The 21,904-nt window shown below is 37.9% G+C and overlaps 1 protein-coding gene across 1 annotated transcript; it reads right to left on the bottom strand.

The window, feature by feature from the left end:
- Positions 1-5,265: 5,265 nt before the first annotated feature.
- Positions 5,266-10,492, bottom strand: LOC124394598 (CD276 antigen-like). Its single transcript, XM_046862954.1, has 4 exons — positions 10,284-10,492; positions 6,959-7,306; positions 6,558-6,848; positions 5,266-6,420 (listed from the first exon to the last, which is right to left on the bottom strand). Exons 1-4 carry the CDS (start codon positions 10,360-10,362, stop codon positions 6,176-6,178), a joined length of 963 nt encoding a protein of 320 aa, XP_046718910.1. The 5' UTR covers positions 10,363-10,492; the 3' UTR covers positions 5,266-6,175.
- Between the last annotated feature and the right edge of the window lie 11,412 nt (positions 10,493-21,904).

The following is a 21,904-nucleotide window of genomic DNA, read 5'->3' as shown; positions in this document are numbered from 1 at the left end:
CCTGTAACTTCTTCTTAAAGAGGCTCCTCTGTCCTCCACTTGTTACCTGTAATAATGGCACCTGTTTAAACTCGTTATCAGTATAAAAAAAGCCTGTCCACAACCTCAAACTGTCAGACTCCAAACACCACTATGGCCAAAACCAAAGAGCTGTCAAAGGGCACCAGAAACAAAATTGTAGACCTGCACCAGGCTGGGAAGACTGAATCTGCAATAGGTAAGCAGCTTGGTGTGAAGAAATCAACTGTGGGAGCAACTATTAGAAAATGGAAGACATACAAGACCACTGATAATCTACCTCGATCTGGGACTCCACGCAGGATCTCACTACGTGGGGTCAAAATGATTACAAGAATGGTGAGCAAAAATCCCAGAACCACATGGGGGGACCAAATAAATGACCTGCAGAGAGCTGGGTCCAAAGTAACAAAGTTTACCATCAGTAACACACTACGCCGCCATGGACTCAAATCCTGATGTGCCAGACGTGTCCCCCTGCGTAAGCCAGTACATGTCTGGGCCCATCTGAAGTTTGCTAGAGAGCATTTAGATGATCCAGGAGAGGATTGGGAGAATTTTATATGGTCAGATGAAAACAAAATATAACTTTTGGTAAAAACGCAACTTGTCGTGTTTGGAGGAGAAAAAATGCTGAGTTGCATCCACAGAACACCATACCTACTGTGAAGCATGGGGGAGGAAACATCATGCTTTGGGGCTGTTTTTCTGAAAGGGACCAGGATGACTGATCCATGTAAAGGAAAGAATGAATGGGGCCATGTATCGTGAGATTTTGAGTGAAAACCTCCTTCCATCAGCAAGGGCATTGAAGATGAAATGTGGCTGGGTCTTTCAGCATGACAATGATCCCAAACACACCGCCCAGACAACGAAGGAGTGGCTTCGTAAGGAGCATTTTAAGGTCCTGGAGTGGCCTAGCCAGTCTCCAGATCTCAACCCCATAAAAAATCTTTGTGTGTGTGTGTGCTCGTGTGTATCTCTCTTCCTCACACTTGTCATTTAAACCCAAGCGAGCTGTACTCCGGCTTCCGCCTTCTGTTTCGCTCACACCCTGGCAATAACAAAGTATTGAGATGAACTTTTGTTATTGACCAAATAATTATTTTCCACCATAATTTGCAAAAAAATTCTTTAAAAATCAGACTATGTGTCTTTCTGGATTTTTTTTCTCATTTTGTCTCTCATAGTTGAAGTGTACCTATGATTAAATTTACAGGCCTCTATCATCTTTTTAACTTGCACAATTGGTGGCTGACTAAATACTTTTTTGCCCCACTGTATACTGCAGCATATACTCCAATTCTATGAGTACTGCAGTATGAGTTTGGACTTGTCTTATGTAAAATAGAAGTGTGTGTGTGTGTTTGAGTGTGCGTGTGTGTGTTTGAATGAATCATACTCTAAGAATAAATGGACTCATCGGTTTTAAACAGGTTTTTGTTTTCTTTGGTTTTAATGAACTGATTAGGCTGATGATGTTCAGTAGTGAAATGGTTAAACCCTGACCCCAATCACAGAGGTGTAAAGAGACAAACACTCACTCACTGTTACAGGACACATGCGAGAGCAGGATGATGAAATTAACACAGCATTTCCATGACTTGGGGTTAAACTGTTCTATCATGGTGTGGATGGAAAGAGAAATGGTGTAGGGGTGATTCTGAAGGAAGAGTACAGTAAGAGTGTAGTGGAGGTGAAGAGAGTTTCTGATAGGGTGATGAACATGAAGCTGGAAGTTGAAGGGGTGATGATAAATGTCATCTGTGCTTATGCTCCACAAGTCAACTGTGAGATGGTGGAGAAGTAAAAATTCTAGAGTAAATTAGATGAAGTGGTAGAAGGTGTACCTAGGAATGCACGATTGGTAATTGGGGCAGACTTTAATGGGCATGTAGGTGAAGGGAACAGAGGTGATGAGTGGGTGATGGGTAGGTATGGCCTTAAAGAGAGGAATGTTGAAGGGCAGATGGTGGTAGACTTTGATAAAAGGATGGAAATAGCAGTGGTAAATACTTGTTTTAATGAGAAGGAGGATCATAGGGTGACGTATAAGAGTGGAGCTGCACACAGGTGGACTGTGTTCTATGTAGGAGATGCAACCTGAAGGAGATTGGAGACTGTAAGGTGTTGGCAGGGGACAGTGTAGCTAGACAGCATCAGATGGTGGTCTGTAGGATGGTTTTGGAGGTGAAAAAGAAGAGGAGAAGAGTGAAAAATAAAAGAAGAATAAGATGGTGGAAACTAAAGGAGTAAGACTATAGTATGAGATTCAGGGAAGAGGTCAGACAGGGGCTCGGCGGTGGTGAAGAGGTGCTGTATGATTGGGCAACTACTGCAGAAGTGATAAGGGAGACAGCTAGAAAGTACTTGGTGTTACATCTAAAAATAGAAAGGAAGACAAAGAGACATGGTGGAGAAATGAGGAAGTGCAGTACAGCACAAGGAGAAAGAGGTGAAAGGAGATGCGGCAGCAGATGAATAGGGTGGTGGCTAAAGCCAAGTAAAAGGCATATAAGAAGCTGTATGTAATGTTGGACAGTAAAGAAGGAGAAAAGGCTTTATGCTGATTGGCCAGACAGAGGGACCGAGCTGGGAAGAATGTACTGCAAGTTAGAGCAATAAAGGATGGAGATGGAAATGTGTTGACTAGTGAGGAGAGTGTGTTGAGAAGGTGGAGGGAGTATTTTGAGCAGCTGATGAATGAGGAAAATGAGAGAGAGAGAAGGTTGGATGGTGTGAAGATGGTGAAGCAGGAAGTGTATAGGATTAGTAAGGATGAAGTGAGAGCAGCGATTAATAGAATGAAGAGTGGAAAGTCGGTTGGACCAGAGGACATACCAGTAGAAGTGTGGAGATGTTTAGGAGAGATGGCAGTTGAGTTTTTAACCAAATTGTTTAACAAGATTCTGGAAGGTGAGAGGATGCCTGAGGAATGGAGAAGGAGTGTGCCAGTACCGATCTTTAAGAATAAGGGAGATGTGCAGACCTGCAGTAACTACAGGGGAATTAAGTTGATTAGTCACACCATGAAGTTATAGGAAAGAGTAGTGGAAGCCAGGCTGAGAGAAGAAGTGACAAACTGTAAGCAGCAGTAAGGTTTCATGCCGAGGAAGAGCAACACAGATGCATTATTTGCTTTGAGAATGTTGGAGAATGTTGGAGAAATATAGAGAAGGTCAGAAGGAGTTGCATTGTGTGTTTGTGTGATTTAGAGACTGGACTGGACTGGGATAAAAAATCGGACCTTTTTATTTTGATCCAGACAGGCCCACTACATACGATCACAAATACTACCCATCCTTGCACGCCCTTGAATATGTATACCAACTCCTATTCCATAAAATCACTAAAGTCATATCAAAATATGTAGGAAAGAATGAGAGTTGACACATTAAAACTTCTAAAAGGTGTAACGTATTAATACAGTAAAACTATAATCTGCACTGATTAATCCTAAAACTAGTTATGATATCCATCTTGTATGTGCCCAACCTAAATTCTAATATTTGTTCCATGAAATTGTATTAATTTATTCCCAACAGTTTATTCTCTTCATTTCGTAGAGTTTTTTTGGCTGCACTGCTTCCAGTACGTGTATGTGGATGTAGGATTTTTTGTCTAATCAGATTTCAGACTCTATCTGCTGCCATGTCAATCTAATCTGCCCAGGGCCTTCAAAGTGTGTACTGCTGGTCTTTTTTACCATGGTCTTCTTAAGAAATAACACTGTTTCTTACACCAATCAATACACCAATTTTATATTTTATATATAATTTACATTTTTATTGTCTTAATCACCGATTTGCAGAGTAAGGCGGTAATTCAATGTAATTCAATTCAATTCTCATGAGGAAGCCAGTGGCAACTTTGATGAAGGAAAAATTCCCTGAGATGGCATAAGGAAGAATCTTTGAGAGAAACCAGATTTAAGAGGAAACCCATCCTCATCTGGGTGGCACCGAATGCCCATTTATTACAGTTATTACGGTCAAGACAAGCTGAAGTGCAGAATCCGAAAGCTCTCTACTGGTTGTAGACACTTTTTACATTTAATGTCATATTCAAATTTCCATACAAGTTTCATATCCTCAGTTTGCGAATGTAATTCGTTCCAGATAAGTAAATTCAAACCAAATCATACGTATAACCAAGCGAATTTCCCCATAATAAATAATGTAAATTCGGATAACGCGTTCCAGGACCCAGAAAATATTCAGATAAAATAAATAATACAATACAATACAGTATATGTATACATTTATAAGTGATATTTGTTGTATTATTGTATATTGTATCTGACATTGATCACACACACACACACACACACACACACACACACACAGCATGCGGACCTCATTATAAACAACACCTCTTGATTTTTAACAAATGTTTAAATTTAGATGTTTAAACATTTTCTACCACATAGCTGTTCTTTAGATTCGGAATCCAATATTTTTGTTTTATTAATTTAAAGAGAAAGAACTAATAGAAAAACTAAAAGTGTTTATAGTGGTAAAGTGTTTATTTAAAAAAAAATGCTGTGAAGAATTAAACACATGGGGATTTGCTGTTAGAGGAAAATCATCAACTACAGGGTGACAGTAAAACTGCTTCATCACACTCAGTAGTTCAATATCTCTCTTTCTCTCAAACACACACAAATACACACACACACACACACACACACACACACACACACAGAAAAGTTGTCAGAAACTAATACTCTATGGTCATTAACATGTGAGTGTGTAAGTTAAATGTCCAGTAATGTGTACTCTAATATGGGAAGTGTGTAATCATACTTTGTGTGTGTGTGTGTGTGTGTGTGTGTGTGTGTGTGTGTGTGTGTGTGTGTGAGATATATAAGATGTGGACACTGTTTCTCAGAGTGCTTTTACAGAAGCTGAATACATTGATGTTTGGTGTAAATTCATGCTTTTATTCTGTAGACAATATTTATATTATTATAATAATATAATAATTAAAAGTATTCATATAATATTGCCCAGTAACTCACTAAAATCACTAATGTTCCAAACTGAAATTTTACAGATTTTGAGTTTTGAGGTAACAAACTGAACCAGTTCAGAAAGAAATATAAATCTATTGTAAAAAAAGAAAAATAATAAAATTTTGAGGAAAAATGGTTTTCATATATTCATATTCTATACAACTAAAAGAATCTTATAACACTTGATGCATAATAAAAAAATGTAATAAAAATTAAAAAAGAGACTAAAAACCTTTTAAAACTTAAAGTGCATTTATTCATGCCTCTCATCCAGCAAGAAGCAATAGAACCAAGAAAATTCAACATTTTAATTTAAACAAAATGGAATTGAAGTAAACAGTTTTTTACTCCAATTTGGTGTGCAAACATTTACAGATACATATAATGAGAATGTCAGAATGATTGAGGCTTCCACTTGTACCACATTAATAGAAATCAGTGCAGTTATTACAGAAACCCAAACAAACGTCTGTGTGAACATTTCTGTGTCCGCGGATTTAAGCTTTTCCTGTTTTACAATACATTTGCTTCTATAAGTTTGCTATAAATTCCTGTTTCTTCTTGTAGTTGCTCAGTTTCCCACTTGAAACTCTTAAAATAAGAATTATCAAGGAGTGTTATAAAGGAGAGAAAAATGTATAGAACCAGAGACCACTTTAATGGGTAGACTAGTTATAAATTATAAGCATGATTAAAAAACAAAACAATAAAAAACTACATTAAATAAATAACAAATCTTTACAGAGATATTTTATGGTAAATATACAATATATATTTTTGCAGTTATTCTTTCATCAGTAAACCCATAATGCAGCATACATTCAGTTTATGGCAGAAACAGTAATCATGACGCTGGAGAATTCATCTTCAAGGTTTTTCATTAATACATTCACACATGAATGCCCAAATTGTTCAATGTCCAAAAATATTTCTGAAACCACAAAAGCAGGTATCAGATAGCAGGTAGTGTTCAGGAGGTCATTTTGAGGTTGTGAAAATTCCACCGCTGATTATTTTGTAGATGCTCTCAGGGAGGAGTAAATGTGAGGAGCCAGTGGACCAGCACAAGACCTTAGTGTGTAGTTCATCTTTAATTACAGCTTGTAATGAAAAATTAAATAAATTCTATTTATCAATGTAATCTCATCTGAAACCTTTCTTCAACAGGGTTTCTGTAACACACTCAGCTTTGTCTGTTCCTCTTTGAGAATTTGTAGCAGATGATCCAGTGTTGGTCTCTAAATTATTTTGGGAGTTTTCTTTTTTCCTTCTCCGGTGTAGAAGAATAATTACTGAAATGATGATGATGATGATGAGAACTGCAACAACAAGTCCAATAAGTCCACTGATGACTGCATTCTGATTGCTCTGATCAAATCCTGGGTTTTCTGTAGGACAGAAAAAAAAAGATTTTAGAATTCTGTCTACTTTTATAATATTCATTGTTTAACATTTGTAATAAAGGTAAATTACTGTGGTGTACGCATTACAAATTCTCTGGAACAGTTGAACTTGAGAAACCCACCTGAGAAAAGGTCAATGTTCCTCCTGATCTCCTGGCCCAGATCTGGGTTCTTCATGATGAATATGATGGAGGAGTTGACACTGGCGGTCAGGTTAAGTTTACTGTTTACGCTGTACAGGTGTGTGTGTTGGTCCTGTCTCAGCTGTGTGTATGTGCTGTTGGTGACATCGCTGGCGTTTCCCATCAGCCATTGCAGCGCAGGAGAGGGGTACCCACCCTCTGTCGTCATCAGCACCTCCACATGGCCATCATTCAGCATGAAGATGTGCAGTCGAGGCTCTGGGTAAAATGCTAAGGAGGACAAAGGTAAAAAAATGATTAGTGACAGGTTACCATGATTACCAGTAAGGAACTAACTAGCTAACCCTTATTCTGCTTTATATTAATGTTTGCATTGTTACCTGCTACTTTGAGCCTGAAGCTCTTCCTTTGGCTGCCCAGCTGAGTGCTGATGGAACAGGTGTACTCCCCCGCATCTTCTAGAGTGGTATGGTCCAGCCTGAGTGACGCGTTCCCCTTCTGCAGCTCCTGGTGGAACAGGCTGGTGCGGTTGGTGTATCTCGGGCTCTGGTACTGCGGCTGGTCTTGGCTGTAGTAGAAGCTGTGGACCACCTCTAGGTGACGCTGCCATGTGATCACACTGTTGCCTGCATCCCACGAGCTGCCCACTGGGAATGTGCAGGGCAGAACCACTGACTCGCCGTACACACCCATCTGTACACCAGTAGGTACGGAGATCTCAAACTCAGCTAGAAAAAATAGAGGGGAAAACGTTCTTCATCAGTCATTGAGCAGTGATCTAACTGGAGAAAGAGTGTTTCTTCTGGTGTAGATTTTATGACATGAACAAAGACAAAAAACCACACACACACACACACACACACACACACACACACACACAGTCATCTGCTGAGTAATCACCTGAAAGTCATAATGCTTACTCAATGTGACATACTGTAAATAATATTGATGTAAGAATTCTACAACACACGTGTTTACTGTGTTCTTTAACAGATCAATCAACACAATGTAAATATGTGATCTGTAAACCTACATGAGATGATATGAGATGATTGGTCTGTTCGGTTACATTGAGAGCTCTGTTCGAAAACAGGCTTGTGTTTACAATTTTACACAGTTGTTTTTATACAACACAAAAACACACACACACACACACACACACACACACACACACACACACACACACCATTTTAAGAGGATAAATATCATGAATAAACAAATATGTATGTTTAAAGAAATATACACTACAAATGAATGACATGCATCAAAGAATATATTATAAAGAACTATGGTGACAAAGCTCAATGAAAACACTTGTCGGTTTAAAAAGCCCAGTCTACCACCCACCACCCCCTCTGATCTGCACTTCACACATTCACCTATCCCCCCTGTAACATCTGTTCCTGCCTCCCTCTCCATTCAACCTGCACTTAAGGTATGTGTAGAGGATGTGAAACGAGTCTTCAGAAGACAGACGGTGTTTCACCTGCCTGCCTAAAAGTCTGTGCTGACCAACTGGCCCCCATCTTCACTCAGATCTTTAACAGATCAATGGAGCTGTTTGTAGTTCCCTACTGCTTCAAACACTGCACGATAATTACAGTCCCCAAAAAAACCCAAAACACTGGTTTTAATGATTACAGACCTGTTGCTCTAACGTCTGTGATCATGAAGTCATTTGAAAGACTGGTCCTGGCCTACCTGAAGGACATCACTGGACCTCTGCTGGATCCCCTTCAGTTTGCCCACAGAGCAAACAGGTCTGAGGATGATGCAGTCAACATGGGATTGCATTATATACTACAACATCTTGACAGGCCTGGGACCTACAAGGATCTTGTTTGTAGACTTAAGTTTGGCCTTTAATACCATCATTCCTGACCTTCTCTCAGCCAAACTGACCCAGATTTCCGTGCCCACCCCAATCTGTCTGTTGATCACCAACTTCCTGACAGACAAACAGCAGACAGTGAGGCTGGGCAAACTCACATCCAGGTCTCTCACTATCAGCACTGGTGCTCCTCAGGGTTGGTTCTCTCCCACTACTCTTCTCACTGTACACAAATGACTGCACCTCTAAAAACCCCTCTGTCAAGCTCCTGAAGTTTGCGGACAACACTAAAGTTGCTGGCTTCATCCAGGATGGAGACGAGTCTGCTTACAGACAGGAGGTTAAAGAGCTGGCTGTCTGGTGCAACCACCACAACCTGGAGCTCAACACGTTCAAAACAGTGGAGATGATCGTGGACTTCAGAAGAAATCCCCCAGCACTCCCCCCACTCACCATCATTAACAGCACTGTAACAACAGTGGAGTCATACAAGTTTCTGGGTACCACCATCTCTCAGGACCTGAAGTGGGACAATAAGATTGACTCCATTGCGAAAAAAGGCCCAGCAGAGGTTGTACTTCCTTCACCAACTGAGGAAATTTAACCTGCTACAGGAGCTGCTGAAACAATTCTACTCGGCCATCATTGAGTCTGTCCTGTGAAGATCTATAACTGTCTGGTTTGGTTCAGCTACCAAATCAGACATCAAGAGGCTACAGCAGATGGTCAGAACTGCTGAGAAGATTATTGGTGCCCTACTACCCAATCTCCAAGATCTTTACTCATCCAGAGTGGAGAAAAGGGCTAAGAAAATCACCTTGGACCCTACACACTGAGCCACTCTCTGTTCGAACTGTTGCCTTCTGGTCGGTGCTACAGAGCTCCGTCCACCAGAACATCCAGGCACAAAAACTTTTTTTTTTAACCACAGGCTATAATCAGCATGAACAAATAAAATATTTAAAACTACACACTGTCCATCGTAACTAACTCATTTGTACATAGAATCCAAATGTCTAAAATTCAAGTCTATTTGTAAACTAAACACATGTAAAAAACAAAAACAAAACAGCTGTACATTTATTTAACATCATTTCTACTCTGTATCTATTGCATTATTTAACTGTCTGGTTTACTATTCTGTTACATTATGTCTGTACTTCTCCTGCACTGGAAGTTCCTGACACCAAGTCAAATTCCTTGTGTGTGTAATCATACTTGTTAATAAAGCTATTTCTGATTCTGATTCTTTTTGTTTGTGTCACAGCTCCAGAGTCACTGAATCTGACACGGGGGTTCTTCCGGTATTTTCCGTGTTCGTATGATCACGTGCATATCTGCATATGACTCATGAACACGTGTACAGTGTGATTCATACTAAATGGTGGGCTTCAGTAGCCGCTGCTCTCTGAAATTCAGTAGAACTTGTGTTAATTGTGTCATTTCTGGTGTAGAAAATTAATCAACAATCTAATCTAACCAGTCAGAAGAGTACAGTGTTATTAGAGAATGATTTTCTCCTTGGCGCGTGCTTCCCCCGGCAGCTTTCGGGGGGTTTTACACAGTATCGACAGCGAAAATAGCGAAGTTACACTATCATTGTAAATCCCATAATAACCCCCTGACACACACAGTCATCCGAGTAGAGATGAATACTGCAGTTTATACCAAACATTCTCCATAAACAGTCCGTACACAACGAATCTGCTGCACCGCGTAAAAACGTAATAAGCCTCGGTTTTCAGGTTTCGGCTCACTGTCTTTGGGAGTCTTCATTCATCTCGAGATCATTATTCCGCTACTTTACACTTTTGTTCACTACGAATCCATGTGTGTGACAATACAAATACAAATGTGTAAAAAAAGCGACTTACTGTAAGAAAAAACTCCATCCAGCACAAGAAGAAGGAACAGAAGAGTCGCTGCTGAAATCCTCCTTGATATTTTTCTCATATCCTCCTTTAGCTGTCTGTGTATAAATGTAATAATCAGTATCTCTATGAGAAACAGACAAACTGCACTGCTCTGAGCTCTGAGCTCTTCTACACACTCAGTGTTTCTGTGTGTGTGTGTGTGTGTGTGTGTGTGTCCTTTATATAATCAGTAGGCTCCGCTCCTTAAGGGTGTGTTTATGACGGACCCGAAATTTTTTTCCATGGAAACCATTTAAACAGAAACTTCAGGTAAATGAATGAATGGAAGAATGGAAGAGAATGGAAGAGAAAACTCATGTTGCTCAATACATCCGGTAGAACTTCTTCCTGAGAAATAACCTTACTCAATGTGATATGCAGGGGGCTTGATCACATTTAAACAGAAACTTCAGAGAAAACTCATGTTGCTCAACACATCCGGTAGAACTAAACTACAACATCTTCACAGGCCTGGGACCTACGCAAGGATCTTGTTTGTAGACTTCAGTTTGGCCTTTAATACCATCATTCCTGACCTTCTCTCAGCCAAACTGACCCAGATTTCTGTGCCCACCCCAATCTGTCTGTTGATCACCAACTTCGTGACAGACAAACAGCAGACAGTGAGGCTGGGCAAACTCACATCCAGGTCTCTCACTACTCTTCTAATGGAAACCATTTGAAGAGCAACTTCATGTAAATTAAAAGAGCTCATCCTGATGAATGGAAAAGAAATCTCATGTTGCTCAACACATCCGGTAGAACTTCTTCCTGAGAAATATCATTACTCAATGTGATGTAAAGGGGCTTGATCACATTTAAATAGAAAGAGGACAGCAGAGATCTTTTATATCTCTACATATAAGATTTACAACTTTAAAAATGTACAAGGGCAAGAAATGTATAAAAATTTAAATCATTATAATGAGTGTTTATCATTTAAATTTTTGTCTGATATGATTATATTAATGTTATAATTAATTAGTGTGTTTAGGGTTCATCCGGATCATGAGGTGAATTACATTTAATAAAAGAGCATGAATTATGTGATTGGGTTAATCTGTGCTTAATATATACTTATAAAAATAACTGAAATATAAAAACTTTCCAAAGGTGTCTGAATTCACCCTAAACTCAAAAAGGAGTAAGAAATCAAAGTAAACAAAAATTTTGGTTTCACTTTTATTTATTTTGTAAATTTCACTACTTTTTCATGTTGTACTCTATATAAATGTGTAGGTGACAAATAAAATTTGATTTGAATTTACATGTTTGAATTATTAAGTAATTGATTAAGTGCCTTTTAATAAAGCATGTTTACTACACAGAGTTCTCACAAAATGGCTGTACATAGTTCAAAGCATATAAATCTTATAATAAACCATTTATATAAACAGAAACACATATTTACATGTTTTTTCCCTCTCTCAATATCATTTACAATCTGTGTTCCTGCTCTCTGGAGAGTTGAGGTGGAGATGTTTGCATTAACAGGTAGATGCATTACAACCCACATTACAATCAGTGGTTGATCCACCAAATTTCTGATTCTGTATTCTGTATTTCTGATGCCAATGACTTGGTTCTCGGTCTTCTAAAAGTGATAAAAAGTGTTAAAAAGACTGAACTAATCCATGTTCTTAAAGAAGACAGAGAGAGAAAGAGGGAAGGGAGGCTGCTAAAGGCATGAAAACATGGATTCAAAGCCTCAGCAAGCAAGCAGGTAAATCATCATAGAAGTTTGTCACACTTTAATTCTGGTAATTAAGCATATTTCCCATTTTAATCAGTTCTCTTAGTTGATACTGGTAATCTATAACACATTTATAATAGTTTATTAAACTCATTAATAATAAGCCTATAAATAGTAAAAAATGTAATAAAAATGTTCTAAATGAGCTGATTATTATTATATAATATAGTACAGATTAGAAAGGTTTTGCTGTAAATAGTTAATAGTTAAATAATTGTCTATTGGAGCATCATTATGCTGCATTAGTTTTTGGGAATTTTATTTCCAGGGAAGGGAATGTTACAGTGTACAGAGACATGTTTTACAGCTGCCCGTTTCCTGTTTGTTTTAACAGTTTGGGAAAAAAACAAGACATGGTTGTGATGGTAAGGGTGCACTAGCAACATCTGGCTACATAGTTTATATGACAAAACAGTTTGTTATTGTGTATTACGGTTTTAAAGTGTGGAGAAAACACAGTAGTCCGGCAATGTGGATTGTGCTGAGAAGATTGTTGGAATGATGAGGAAGTGAAGAAGCGAAATATGTCAGTGATGTAATGGAAATACCAGCATGGTCGTTTTAGAGATACATATTCCAACATGTCCTGATTGTATCTGGAACTATACTTGTCTACGATATTCTCTTTTAATTGGAACAGGTGTTAATATAACTGGAATTTTATAATTGGTATGTAGCTGTGAATTAGTATCTCAGAGAAGTAAAGCAGAGGTCAAACCTCACCTAATAAAAAACTTTTTTCTCAAATAAAGAATAAGAAAAAAACTTATTGGTCTGATGTGCTGAATGTTAAAGAAGCATATCTGATCTATAAAATCCACACTTTCTGGGTTTATCTGGATGATTATTTATTTGTTTTTTCTACACTGTAAAGAATGTGTGGTTGTAAAATGGCGAGACATCCAGGTTTTGATTCAACAAATTTAATAACCTGTCAATTCAATAAGCTATCCTAGAAATATTAATAATGTCTGAAATGTTCCAAGCTTGAGAGATGATTAATACATGAAATTAGCATCTACTACTCTGCAGTCATGCTGTTTTAGCCTTTGTGTGATGAAAATGAATCAGGTGCCGTTCTATTTAATACACATACACTTTAAATAGAGGTGGTAGCTTAGTGGTTAAGGATAAGTCTTTGGATCAAAAGGTCACAGGTTTAAATCCCACCACCACTGAGCTGCCACTGCTGGGCCCTTAAACAAGGCCCTTAACCCTCCCCTGCTAAGTTGTACGTCCCTCTGGATAAGGGGCGTCTGCCAAATGCCATGAATATAAATGTAAATCAGTGGTTGTTGTCTGTAAAAGCATTTCTTTGGTGAGTGAACCTCATGTTGTGTCATTTGGACATAATTTTATTGTTTCCTTGTGAGTTTGGCTTTTTATGGAGTTTTGTAGGTGTGGCAAAATTTTCAGTTTACATACATACACATATAAATAAACATAAAAATGGATTAAATTAGGACCAGTGTAACAAAGTGAAGAACAATTTGCTACAAACACACGTATGAGGCATGTAGTTTATGAGAATCCTGCTGTGAGAAATACAGTAAAAGGTTAGTCTGTACTTATGTAAAATTTACATAAAACCAGTGAGTCAGATGTGTAATACATCGGCAACATCATGTTAACATCATGTTAAAGAACTGGTTTAATAAATAATTCCTGATTCTTCGTGATGATCCGTGTCTTCAGTGACAAGAGATAAGAGTATGAGGAAGGAAAAAAGACTAGAGGAGCCCAAGGGTGTTTTTTTTTCTGGGGTTTTCTACATTAATTCTCCATATACATGCTTGTTAACTTCCTTTTGTTCAAGTAATTTTACTAGGACCACATTTGGCTAAAAATAAAGCTTCCTGATTACATTGGATCTCTGAATGGTCTTTCTATATCATCATGTGCAGCAGTAAAATTTCTCGGTGGGATTTCCTTTGAGGATCATAACAATAGTAGCATAGCTTACTTTCATTGTAGAAATATTGCTAAAATAGAAAATATAATTTTTAACTGCATTATATGATGCAGAAAAACTAGTTCATACTTTTGTTACATTTAGATTAGTCTACTGTTAGACTACTGTAAGGATTTACGGTCTGGATGTTCTAGTAAGTAATAAGCTTAACTAAGTGTATGAATATAATCCACTACACCAAAATTGATCAAAAGGTGAAAGCTATTTGTTGATACCTGGGTTTTCCACAGAGTCACAGTCTAAAATTCGCTGTTCTAGGTCTTAAATCATCAATAAAATGCTCCTTAGAGCACTTCAGGAATGTCGCTGTTCTTAGTCATGTTTACATCACTGAGTTCCTCTCTCATCCACGTTAAACCCAGACTTCTTGTTGCTTCCTGCCTGCTCATTGTTCGCTTCGTAAACTAGCCTAAATCTGTGGTGTGTGAGAGCCATGAAATGATACACCAGTGGACTGAGATTACATCAAATTAATAGATTAAAACTCAAGTAACGTGTCTGTTTTGAAAATGTAAGAAATAGAAAGTACAAATATTTGTGTAAAAATGTAATGAGTAAAAGTAAAAAGTTATCCGAAAAATAAATAGTTAAGTAAAGTACTGGTACCAGAAAAATCTACTTAAGTACAGTAACGAAATATTTGTACTTTGTTACTTCCCACCTCTGGTTCTGACACAATCTGTTTAAGTCGAGGCTGAAAACATATTTATTTATTCAAGCTTTTTGTCAGGAGGTGTTTCTGAGGATGAGGATGGGTTCCTCTTTGAGTCTGGTTCCTCTCAAGGATTTTTTGTTTTACTATTTCATAGAGTTTTTCATTGCCACTGCTGCCACTAGTTCACTCATTATGGATAAACGTAGAAGCACTAAACCTAAAAATAAAATCTTTTTCTCTCTTCCAGTTGCTTTGGTGCAGTGCCATTGTTAAAAGCTCCATACAAATAAAAGTGTACATTAGGGTTGCACAAGCCTTAGTGCCGGTCCCAAGCCCGGATAAATGGGGAGGGTTGCGTTAGGAAGGGCATCCAGCGTAAAAACGTGCCAAATCAAACATCTGGATGATCCGCTGTGACGACCTCTAATAGAAGAACCCGAAAGAAAGTTTAGATTAAATTAAATGTATTTGGCAAAGACGTTTTAATGATAAATTTAAAACTCTGGTAAGTCCCACAGATGTGTTTGAGAGTAATGTAGATAAGTTCTGATATTTCCAGGTTTCTACTGTCTCCACTTTGCAGTAACCAGTAAACACATCTAATGTCATTGTTTATACTGATCAAATTAGAGGCATAAAAATATTTTATCAGTAACACACTGTGTACTTTACAGTCTGCAGGAGACCGAACTGATTTATTAGTGATTTATTATTAACTCTGTCAAATCTTTTCCATTTTATATGATGTGTGACACCACTGTGATCAAAAGGTGCAGGATATTTGTTTGTTGCCTTAAATAATAAAGACTACAGATTGGAGCAGAGCTTTCACTTACACAGTAGGTTTTTCTTAGCTAAAGGAGCAGATCTGGAGGGATCTGTATATATGGGATTTTTGCTCCACTCTCTCTCTCTCTCTCTCTCTCTCTCTCTCTCTCTCTCCATCCACCTAAAGGTTAACATGCTCCTGAGCTACCAGTGGTTCTGTACCTTTTATCAACAGCCTAAAGATTCATGAAGTTCCTGTGCAACTCAAGAATTATAAAGATATAAAGAACTACCACTTGAATCAAATTCAAATTGAATTTAATTGTGATTAATGTTGGTAAGTTATGACTGTTCTGGTCATTCTGGTCATCTTGGTTTGATTTCCACCATACTATAGTCTTCCCCTTGCTGTAACCAGTACACACTGCTTTATATATAAACAACCTTATTGTGTATTTAACAAGTGAATGATGTTATTCACGATAGCAAATCTTTTTTTGGGTTGTTATGGAATTTCTCTGCTGCTTTTTATAGAACAAACACTCCTTTCAAATATTATTGAAGCTCTGGGGATTTCCTAGCAACTGTTGTTATGTTTTGTTTAGTTTTTTTTTTTTTTTTTTTTTATGAGCAGAGCATGCGCATAAACTGGTTTCAGTGAAACAGGAAGTTACATTCCTGTCACGTTTATGAACAGTCACACAGACAAAAATAACGCCGATCCCCCTTCATCATGATGATCTGGTAAGATTTATACTGTTTAACTGTTACATCATGTAATTTAAAGGATTATTTTTGTGCTAAACATTACAGTAAAAAATTTTTAACACACTTCCATTTCTGTAATGGAAGTGCAATCTTAAAGTTTTAATACTTCTGATCGATAGCAGTGTATCAAGAGGATCGATTCTGACATTTAAATATGGAATCATCCCTTTTTTTTTTTTTTTTTTTTTTTTTTTTAAGAAGTGAGTTTAATATGTATTTACAGTTTTTCTCGATTGCTAAACTGTGAACACAAAACCCAATTCTCAAGCTACATTCACAAAACCTCAAACTCTTCTTGCAAAACCAAACTTTCACCTCAAAACAGTTCAATCTGTGCTCAAAACTGAACTATGTTGTCAAATCGTGCCCAGAGTCAATCAAAATTAAAATTACTACAGAACAGTCACTAAACACTACGTAGAAAAATAGAAAACACAATGCTCAGGACATGAAGCTGGAGTGATAAATGTTTATTGTTTACTGCTAAATGCATGTTGCAAAACAAAAAAACCTGTGCATTTAGCACTTGTACAAAAAGACACAACAGAAATCTTGTGCATTTACACGTAGCACTTGTAAAAACAAACAGAAATCTTATGCGTTTGCCACTTGTGTACAGTAAGCCCATGTAAAAATAAAGTACAAAAATATACATGGAATACTAGGCCTACAAACAGTTAGACCAACCCTCCATTACAATACTACAGTACATTGCTACATTGATGTTCTGAAACATATATTTACTTACAGCATACTGTTGTACAATATATAGTCTGTCATACAGTAATTGCTGTCAACATTTACATACTGTACTATAATGTCAAAAAAAGGTAATTACCTGTTCTCTTCTCTAAATCTTCGGATTATGGTGGACACAGTGAATCTACTGATGTTTGGTTGTACCCTTTGTCCAGCCTCCCTCATGCTCATACAATGGACAAGAACATGGTCAATCACAGTAGCTCTGATTTCATCAGATATTACTGTTCTTTGTCTTTGCTGACCACCTCGACCTCCTCTCACATGAACTCTTCCTCTCAGATTTCTATCCATTGTAGGGTCTCACAAAACAGTGCTCTCTGAACTGGCTTACTTTATTTGTTCCCTCACATCAATAGCCACAAGTGTGATCAATTTTGAGTTGTAGTGTTCAAGTGGTGACACTTGTGCTTTAATTGTGTTTGACTTTTGTCACCTGTGCTCACCATTATGCAGCACGGGTGCATCACAATTAAAATGTGTTGGCAAGTTGTGTCTAAACAGGTAAAAAGTGCTTATGATTTTGCCAAAAGAGTGATTGATTCAATCAGTGGGTTCAGGCAACTGAGCATTTGGTTCAGAAAATAGGGTTTAGTGTTTTAGCAATTGAGAAAAACTGTAATGCAAATAGGAACTATTTCTTTTTGGCTGTAGAAACAAGTCAGCATTCTGTCACTCTGTCTTACATTCGACGTACAAAAGTGCTTTGAGTCTTTAGTAATGAATAAATCCACACTGGTACGCAAGATTACAAACTTAATATAAATATAACCCTTGAATTCTACAAGCTTGGAAGTGCTAATTTAAGTATTTCAGGAAGAGGTAGGTCTTCAGTCGTCGCTTGAAGATAGTCAGGGACTCTGCTGTACGGACATCTAGGGGAAGTTCATTCCACCACCTCGGTGCCAGAACAGAAAAGAGCCTTGAAGTGTACTTACCTCTCATTCTGAGAGAAGGAGGTACCAGTCGAGCAGTGCTGAAGGATCTCAGACAGCGTGGTGCAGTGCGAGATGTGATGAGGTCACTGAGGTAAGATGGTACTGGTCCATTTTTGGCCTTGTAGGCAAGCATCAGTGTTTTGAATCTGATACGTGCAGCTACTGGAAGCCAGTGAAGGGAGCACAGCAGTGGGGTGGTGTGGGAGACCTTGGGCTGATTGAACACAAGTCGTGCAGCTGCATTTTGGATCATTTGCAGTGGACGAATAGCGTTCAGGGGAAGACCTGCCAGCAGAGAGTTGCAGTAGTCAAGTCTTGAAATGACAAGAGACTGAACAAGCACCTGGGCAGCCTGTATGGACAGAAATGGTTGAATCCTTTGGATGTTAGAGAGAAGAAATCGACAAGAACAAGCAACATCAGCGGCCTGTGGGAAGAAGGACAGTTCATTGTCCATAGTTACCCCAAGGTTGGCTGAAGGGGAGAGCAGAAAAGGGGAGAGCAGAAAGTCATGTAGAGTTATTTGGAGATCTTGTCCTGGAGATTAATCACCTGGGATGACCAGCTGTTCTGTTTTGCTGGGGTTGAGTTTTAGTTGGTGAGCACTCATCCATAAAGATATGTCTGTCAAGCATGCTGATATCTGAGCGGAAGCTGTGGTATCTGATGGAGGGAAAGAAAAGATTAGTTGAGTGTCATCTGCATAGCAGTGATAAGAAAACCCATGTTTGCATTTATCCCCGATGAGTAAGCCTGGGGTGACTGTAGCAAGAAAAACTCCATTAACATCCTCATCTGGGTGATATCACGAGTGTGATCATAAAAACAATGCAAAACACTAAAGAGTAACACTAAAAGTAATGTTCTTTCTATAGTCTTATACAGTCAGTTGGAGTTGTGGAACCAGGAGCTCCTGAGCAAAAAATAGTTCAACATCTGAGATCATTATAGACTCAACACTGTAGATGTAGTATTTTATTTTATGGGTAGCGATTAAGAGGTTGTTTATCCTCAAAGTTCAATGTACAAAATATTCATGATCCATTTGGGGTCCAAATGGCACTGGTACATCTCAAATGGGTAGTGATTCCACCTCATAAAGATTTTGGACCACCTTATAAAGATTTTGGACCTTGAAAATAGAAGATACTGACCCTGCAAACATCACAAACCATTTGAGATGTACCAGTGCCAGATGGTTATCAGGTGTAGGTAAAGTCAATCACTTTTTCAATAATAACGATTTATGACCTTCTCCAACTTATCTTGGACATTCAGCTTACCTTCTTCTCACCTTTTTCGTTTATCAAAGATATATACCAACATTCCTGGCATATTTGAAAAATGTAGACTTTCACCCTGTGACCTCAGTCATATGTTTGCACTCTGTCCCAAACTGCAGACGTTTTGGAACTTCTTCTTTAAAATTGTCTTTGAATTTTTAATTAGATATCTCCCCTTCAATTGCCATTTTTAGTGTTTCATCTCAGTGTCAAACTCTAACCCATAATCAAGGTAGTGTTGTTGCATTTGCGTATTTGCGTGCTCAGCATAGAATATTGTTATATTGGTCCACCCCACAACCTCCTTCCAAATCAATATCGCTTAAAGATTTCATTTTCTTTATAAAACTTGAAAAAATCTAATTTAGTATCAGAGGCAGAAGAGGTTTTTTTTTTTTTAATGGCAACAATTTATTACCTACTTTAATGATGTACATACGTACATACCTCCCCTAGATTGAGGGAAGGTATAATTCTTTTTTTATTTTTATTTATTTAACTATCATTTAATTTATTTATTTTTATAAATTGTCTATTATTAATATAATAATGAACCCTTTTTTATATGTCCCTTTGTTCTGGTTTGGGATTATTCGGTTGGGTGGGATGGTATTGTTATATGTAAAAGTGCAATTTTGCAATAAAGATTTTTGGACAAAAAAAAGGACCGATAGCAAATCATTACTCACAGAAATACAAAAGCAAATGACCAAATTACACATTTAGCGGATCAACCACTGACTGCAATGTGGATTGTATTGCTGTTTATGCAACAACCTTCTGTCACCTCCACAGATTGTGAGTAATGCTGATTGTGAGAAAACACATGAGAAACATGGAGAACTTCAGCCTCTGAGAGCTGAGGGACAGTAGCTCTAACCACCGGGCCACCCCCCTGTTCACGGCCTTGCACACATTAATCAGTGTGTTTATGGTTACTTGGGTTTATTGTGTGGATTACTTTTAATAAAAAGGCATGACTCAGGTGATGGGAAATTTATTATACTCTGTCTAAGAGTATGAAAAAGGAAAGTACTTTAAATTCAAAAAGGTATCTGAAATATCTGAACTCTGTTAGAGAGGAGTTTTTTTAATTTAATTTTTTCTAATTTCTGTATTTCTTTATTGTAAATTTTGCAATGCCTTAAACACAGTGCAACACTTGAATTTAATTAAATTGAACTGGAGATGTTTTGATAATGAGTTTAAACTCTGGTAATTTCCACAGATGTGCTTGTGATTAATGTGGGTAACTTTTGACATTTACATGCTTCTATGGTGTTCCCCTTGCTGTAACCAGTACACACTATTTAATATCTAAACACACTGTAAACAAAACTGAACTGCTTTGTTTTTTATTGTTTTTTTTGTTGTAAAGACGATCATGATAATCAGGTAAGATTTAGATAGTTTAATTGTTTCATTGTGTAATTAAAATAAGTTTTTTTGCTAGTGGTGATGTCAAAAAGGTTGATCACATTATATCATTCTAAAGAATTTAGAATTTACCCAGACACCTGTAAATTACAACCAGGTGATATCTGAAACTATTCAAATTGGGTTAAGAACTGTCCATCGCATTGTTAAGAACTGAAAGGATAGTGAGGAACCGTCATCTTCGAGGAAGAAATCATAAAAAAAAAAAACAACAGCTGTAGAACTCTATGTTTAATAGTGAAAGTAAGAGCATTTCAGGATGCACAATGCGAAGGGATTGGAACTAAACAGCTATGTAGCCTTAAAAAAAACAGTAAGAACAATCAGTAAGGCTATTCTGAAAAAAATATGCATTAATTTGCTAGGGAGCATAGAGATTGTGCAATGGTAGAAGGTCATGTTGTCTGATGAGTTCAGATGTATCCTGTTCCAGAGTGATGGGCCAATCAGGGTAAGAAGAAGGTGGATGAACTGATGCACCAATCATGCCTAGTACCTACTTATCGTAGGAGCCTGTGGGGGCAGTGCTATGATCTGGGATTGCTGCAGTTGGTCAGGTCTAAGTTCAGCAACGTTATTTGCCCAAAGAATGAGGTCAGCTGACTACCTGAATATACTGAATGACCAGGTTATTCCATCAATTGATTTTTTCTTTCCTGATGGCACGGCATATTCCAAGATGACAATGCCAGAATTCATCGGGCTGAAAATGTGAAAGAGTGGGTCAGGGAGCAGGAGACATCAATTTCACTCATGGATTGGCCACTACAGAATCCAGACCTTGACCCCATGGAGAATCTTTGAAATGTGCTGGAGAAGACTTTGGCCAGTGTTCCGACTCTCACATCATCAATATAAGATCTTGGTAAAAAAAATTACCGCAACTCTGGACAGGAATAAATGTTGTGACATTGCAGAAGTTTAACAAAACGATGCCACGGCGAATACATGCCGTAATCAAGGAAAAGGCATGATTTTTTTGGACGGGCAGTGTATTAATACAAAAGAATTTCAAATTTAGTTACCTTATAAATGTATCCAGGCTGAACATCCACCATATAGAACACAAGCAGAGAAATGTGATGATGATCGGGTGATCAGGAATGTCTCTGTTCTCAATCATGATAACATCGCTGACTCACTGTGTCTTATCCACTTTACTCCCAGACTCCCTGTTGCCTTCGGTCTTGCTTGTTGTTAGTTATGTCTGTGGTGTATGAAAGCCAGGAAATTATGCACCAGTGGTGGA

The sequence above is a fragment of the Silurus meridionalis genome, chromosome 2 (genome assembly GCF_014805685.1).
Source record: "Silurus meridionalis isolate SWU-2019-XX chromosome 2, ASM1480568v1, whole genome shotgun sequence".
Classification (NCBI taxonomy): domain Eukaryota; kingdom Metazoa; phylum Chordata; class Actinopteri; order Siluriformes; family Siluridae; genus Silurus; species Silurus meridionalis.
This window is presented reverse-complemented; position numbering and strand designations above follow the sequence as displayed.

Bases quoted from the DNA above. Each gene is read 5' to 3' on its own strand.
- LOC124394598 (XM_046862954.1), bottom strand. From the start codon at position 10,362: ATGAGAAAAATATCAAGGAGGATTTCAGCAGCGACTCTTCTGTTCCTT. The intron at 7,307-10,283 runs GTAAGTCGCTTT...TATTTTTTCTAG, and splicing joins GGATGGAGTTTTTTCTTACA to CTGAGTTTGAGATCTCCGTA. The intron at 6,849-6,958 runs GTAACAATGCAA...TGTCCTCCTTAG, and splicing joins CTTCAGGCTCAAAGTAGCAG to CATTTTACCCAGAGCCTCGA.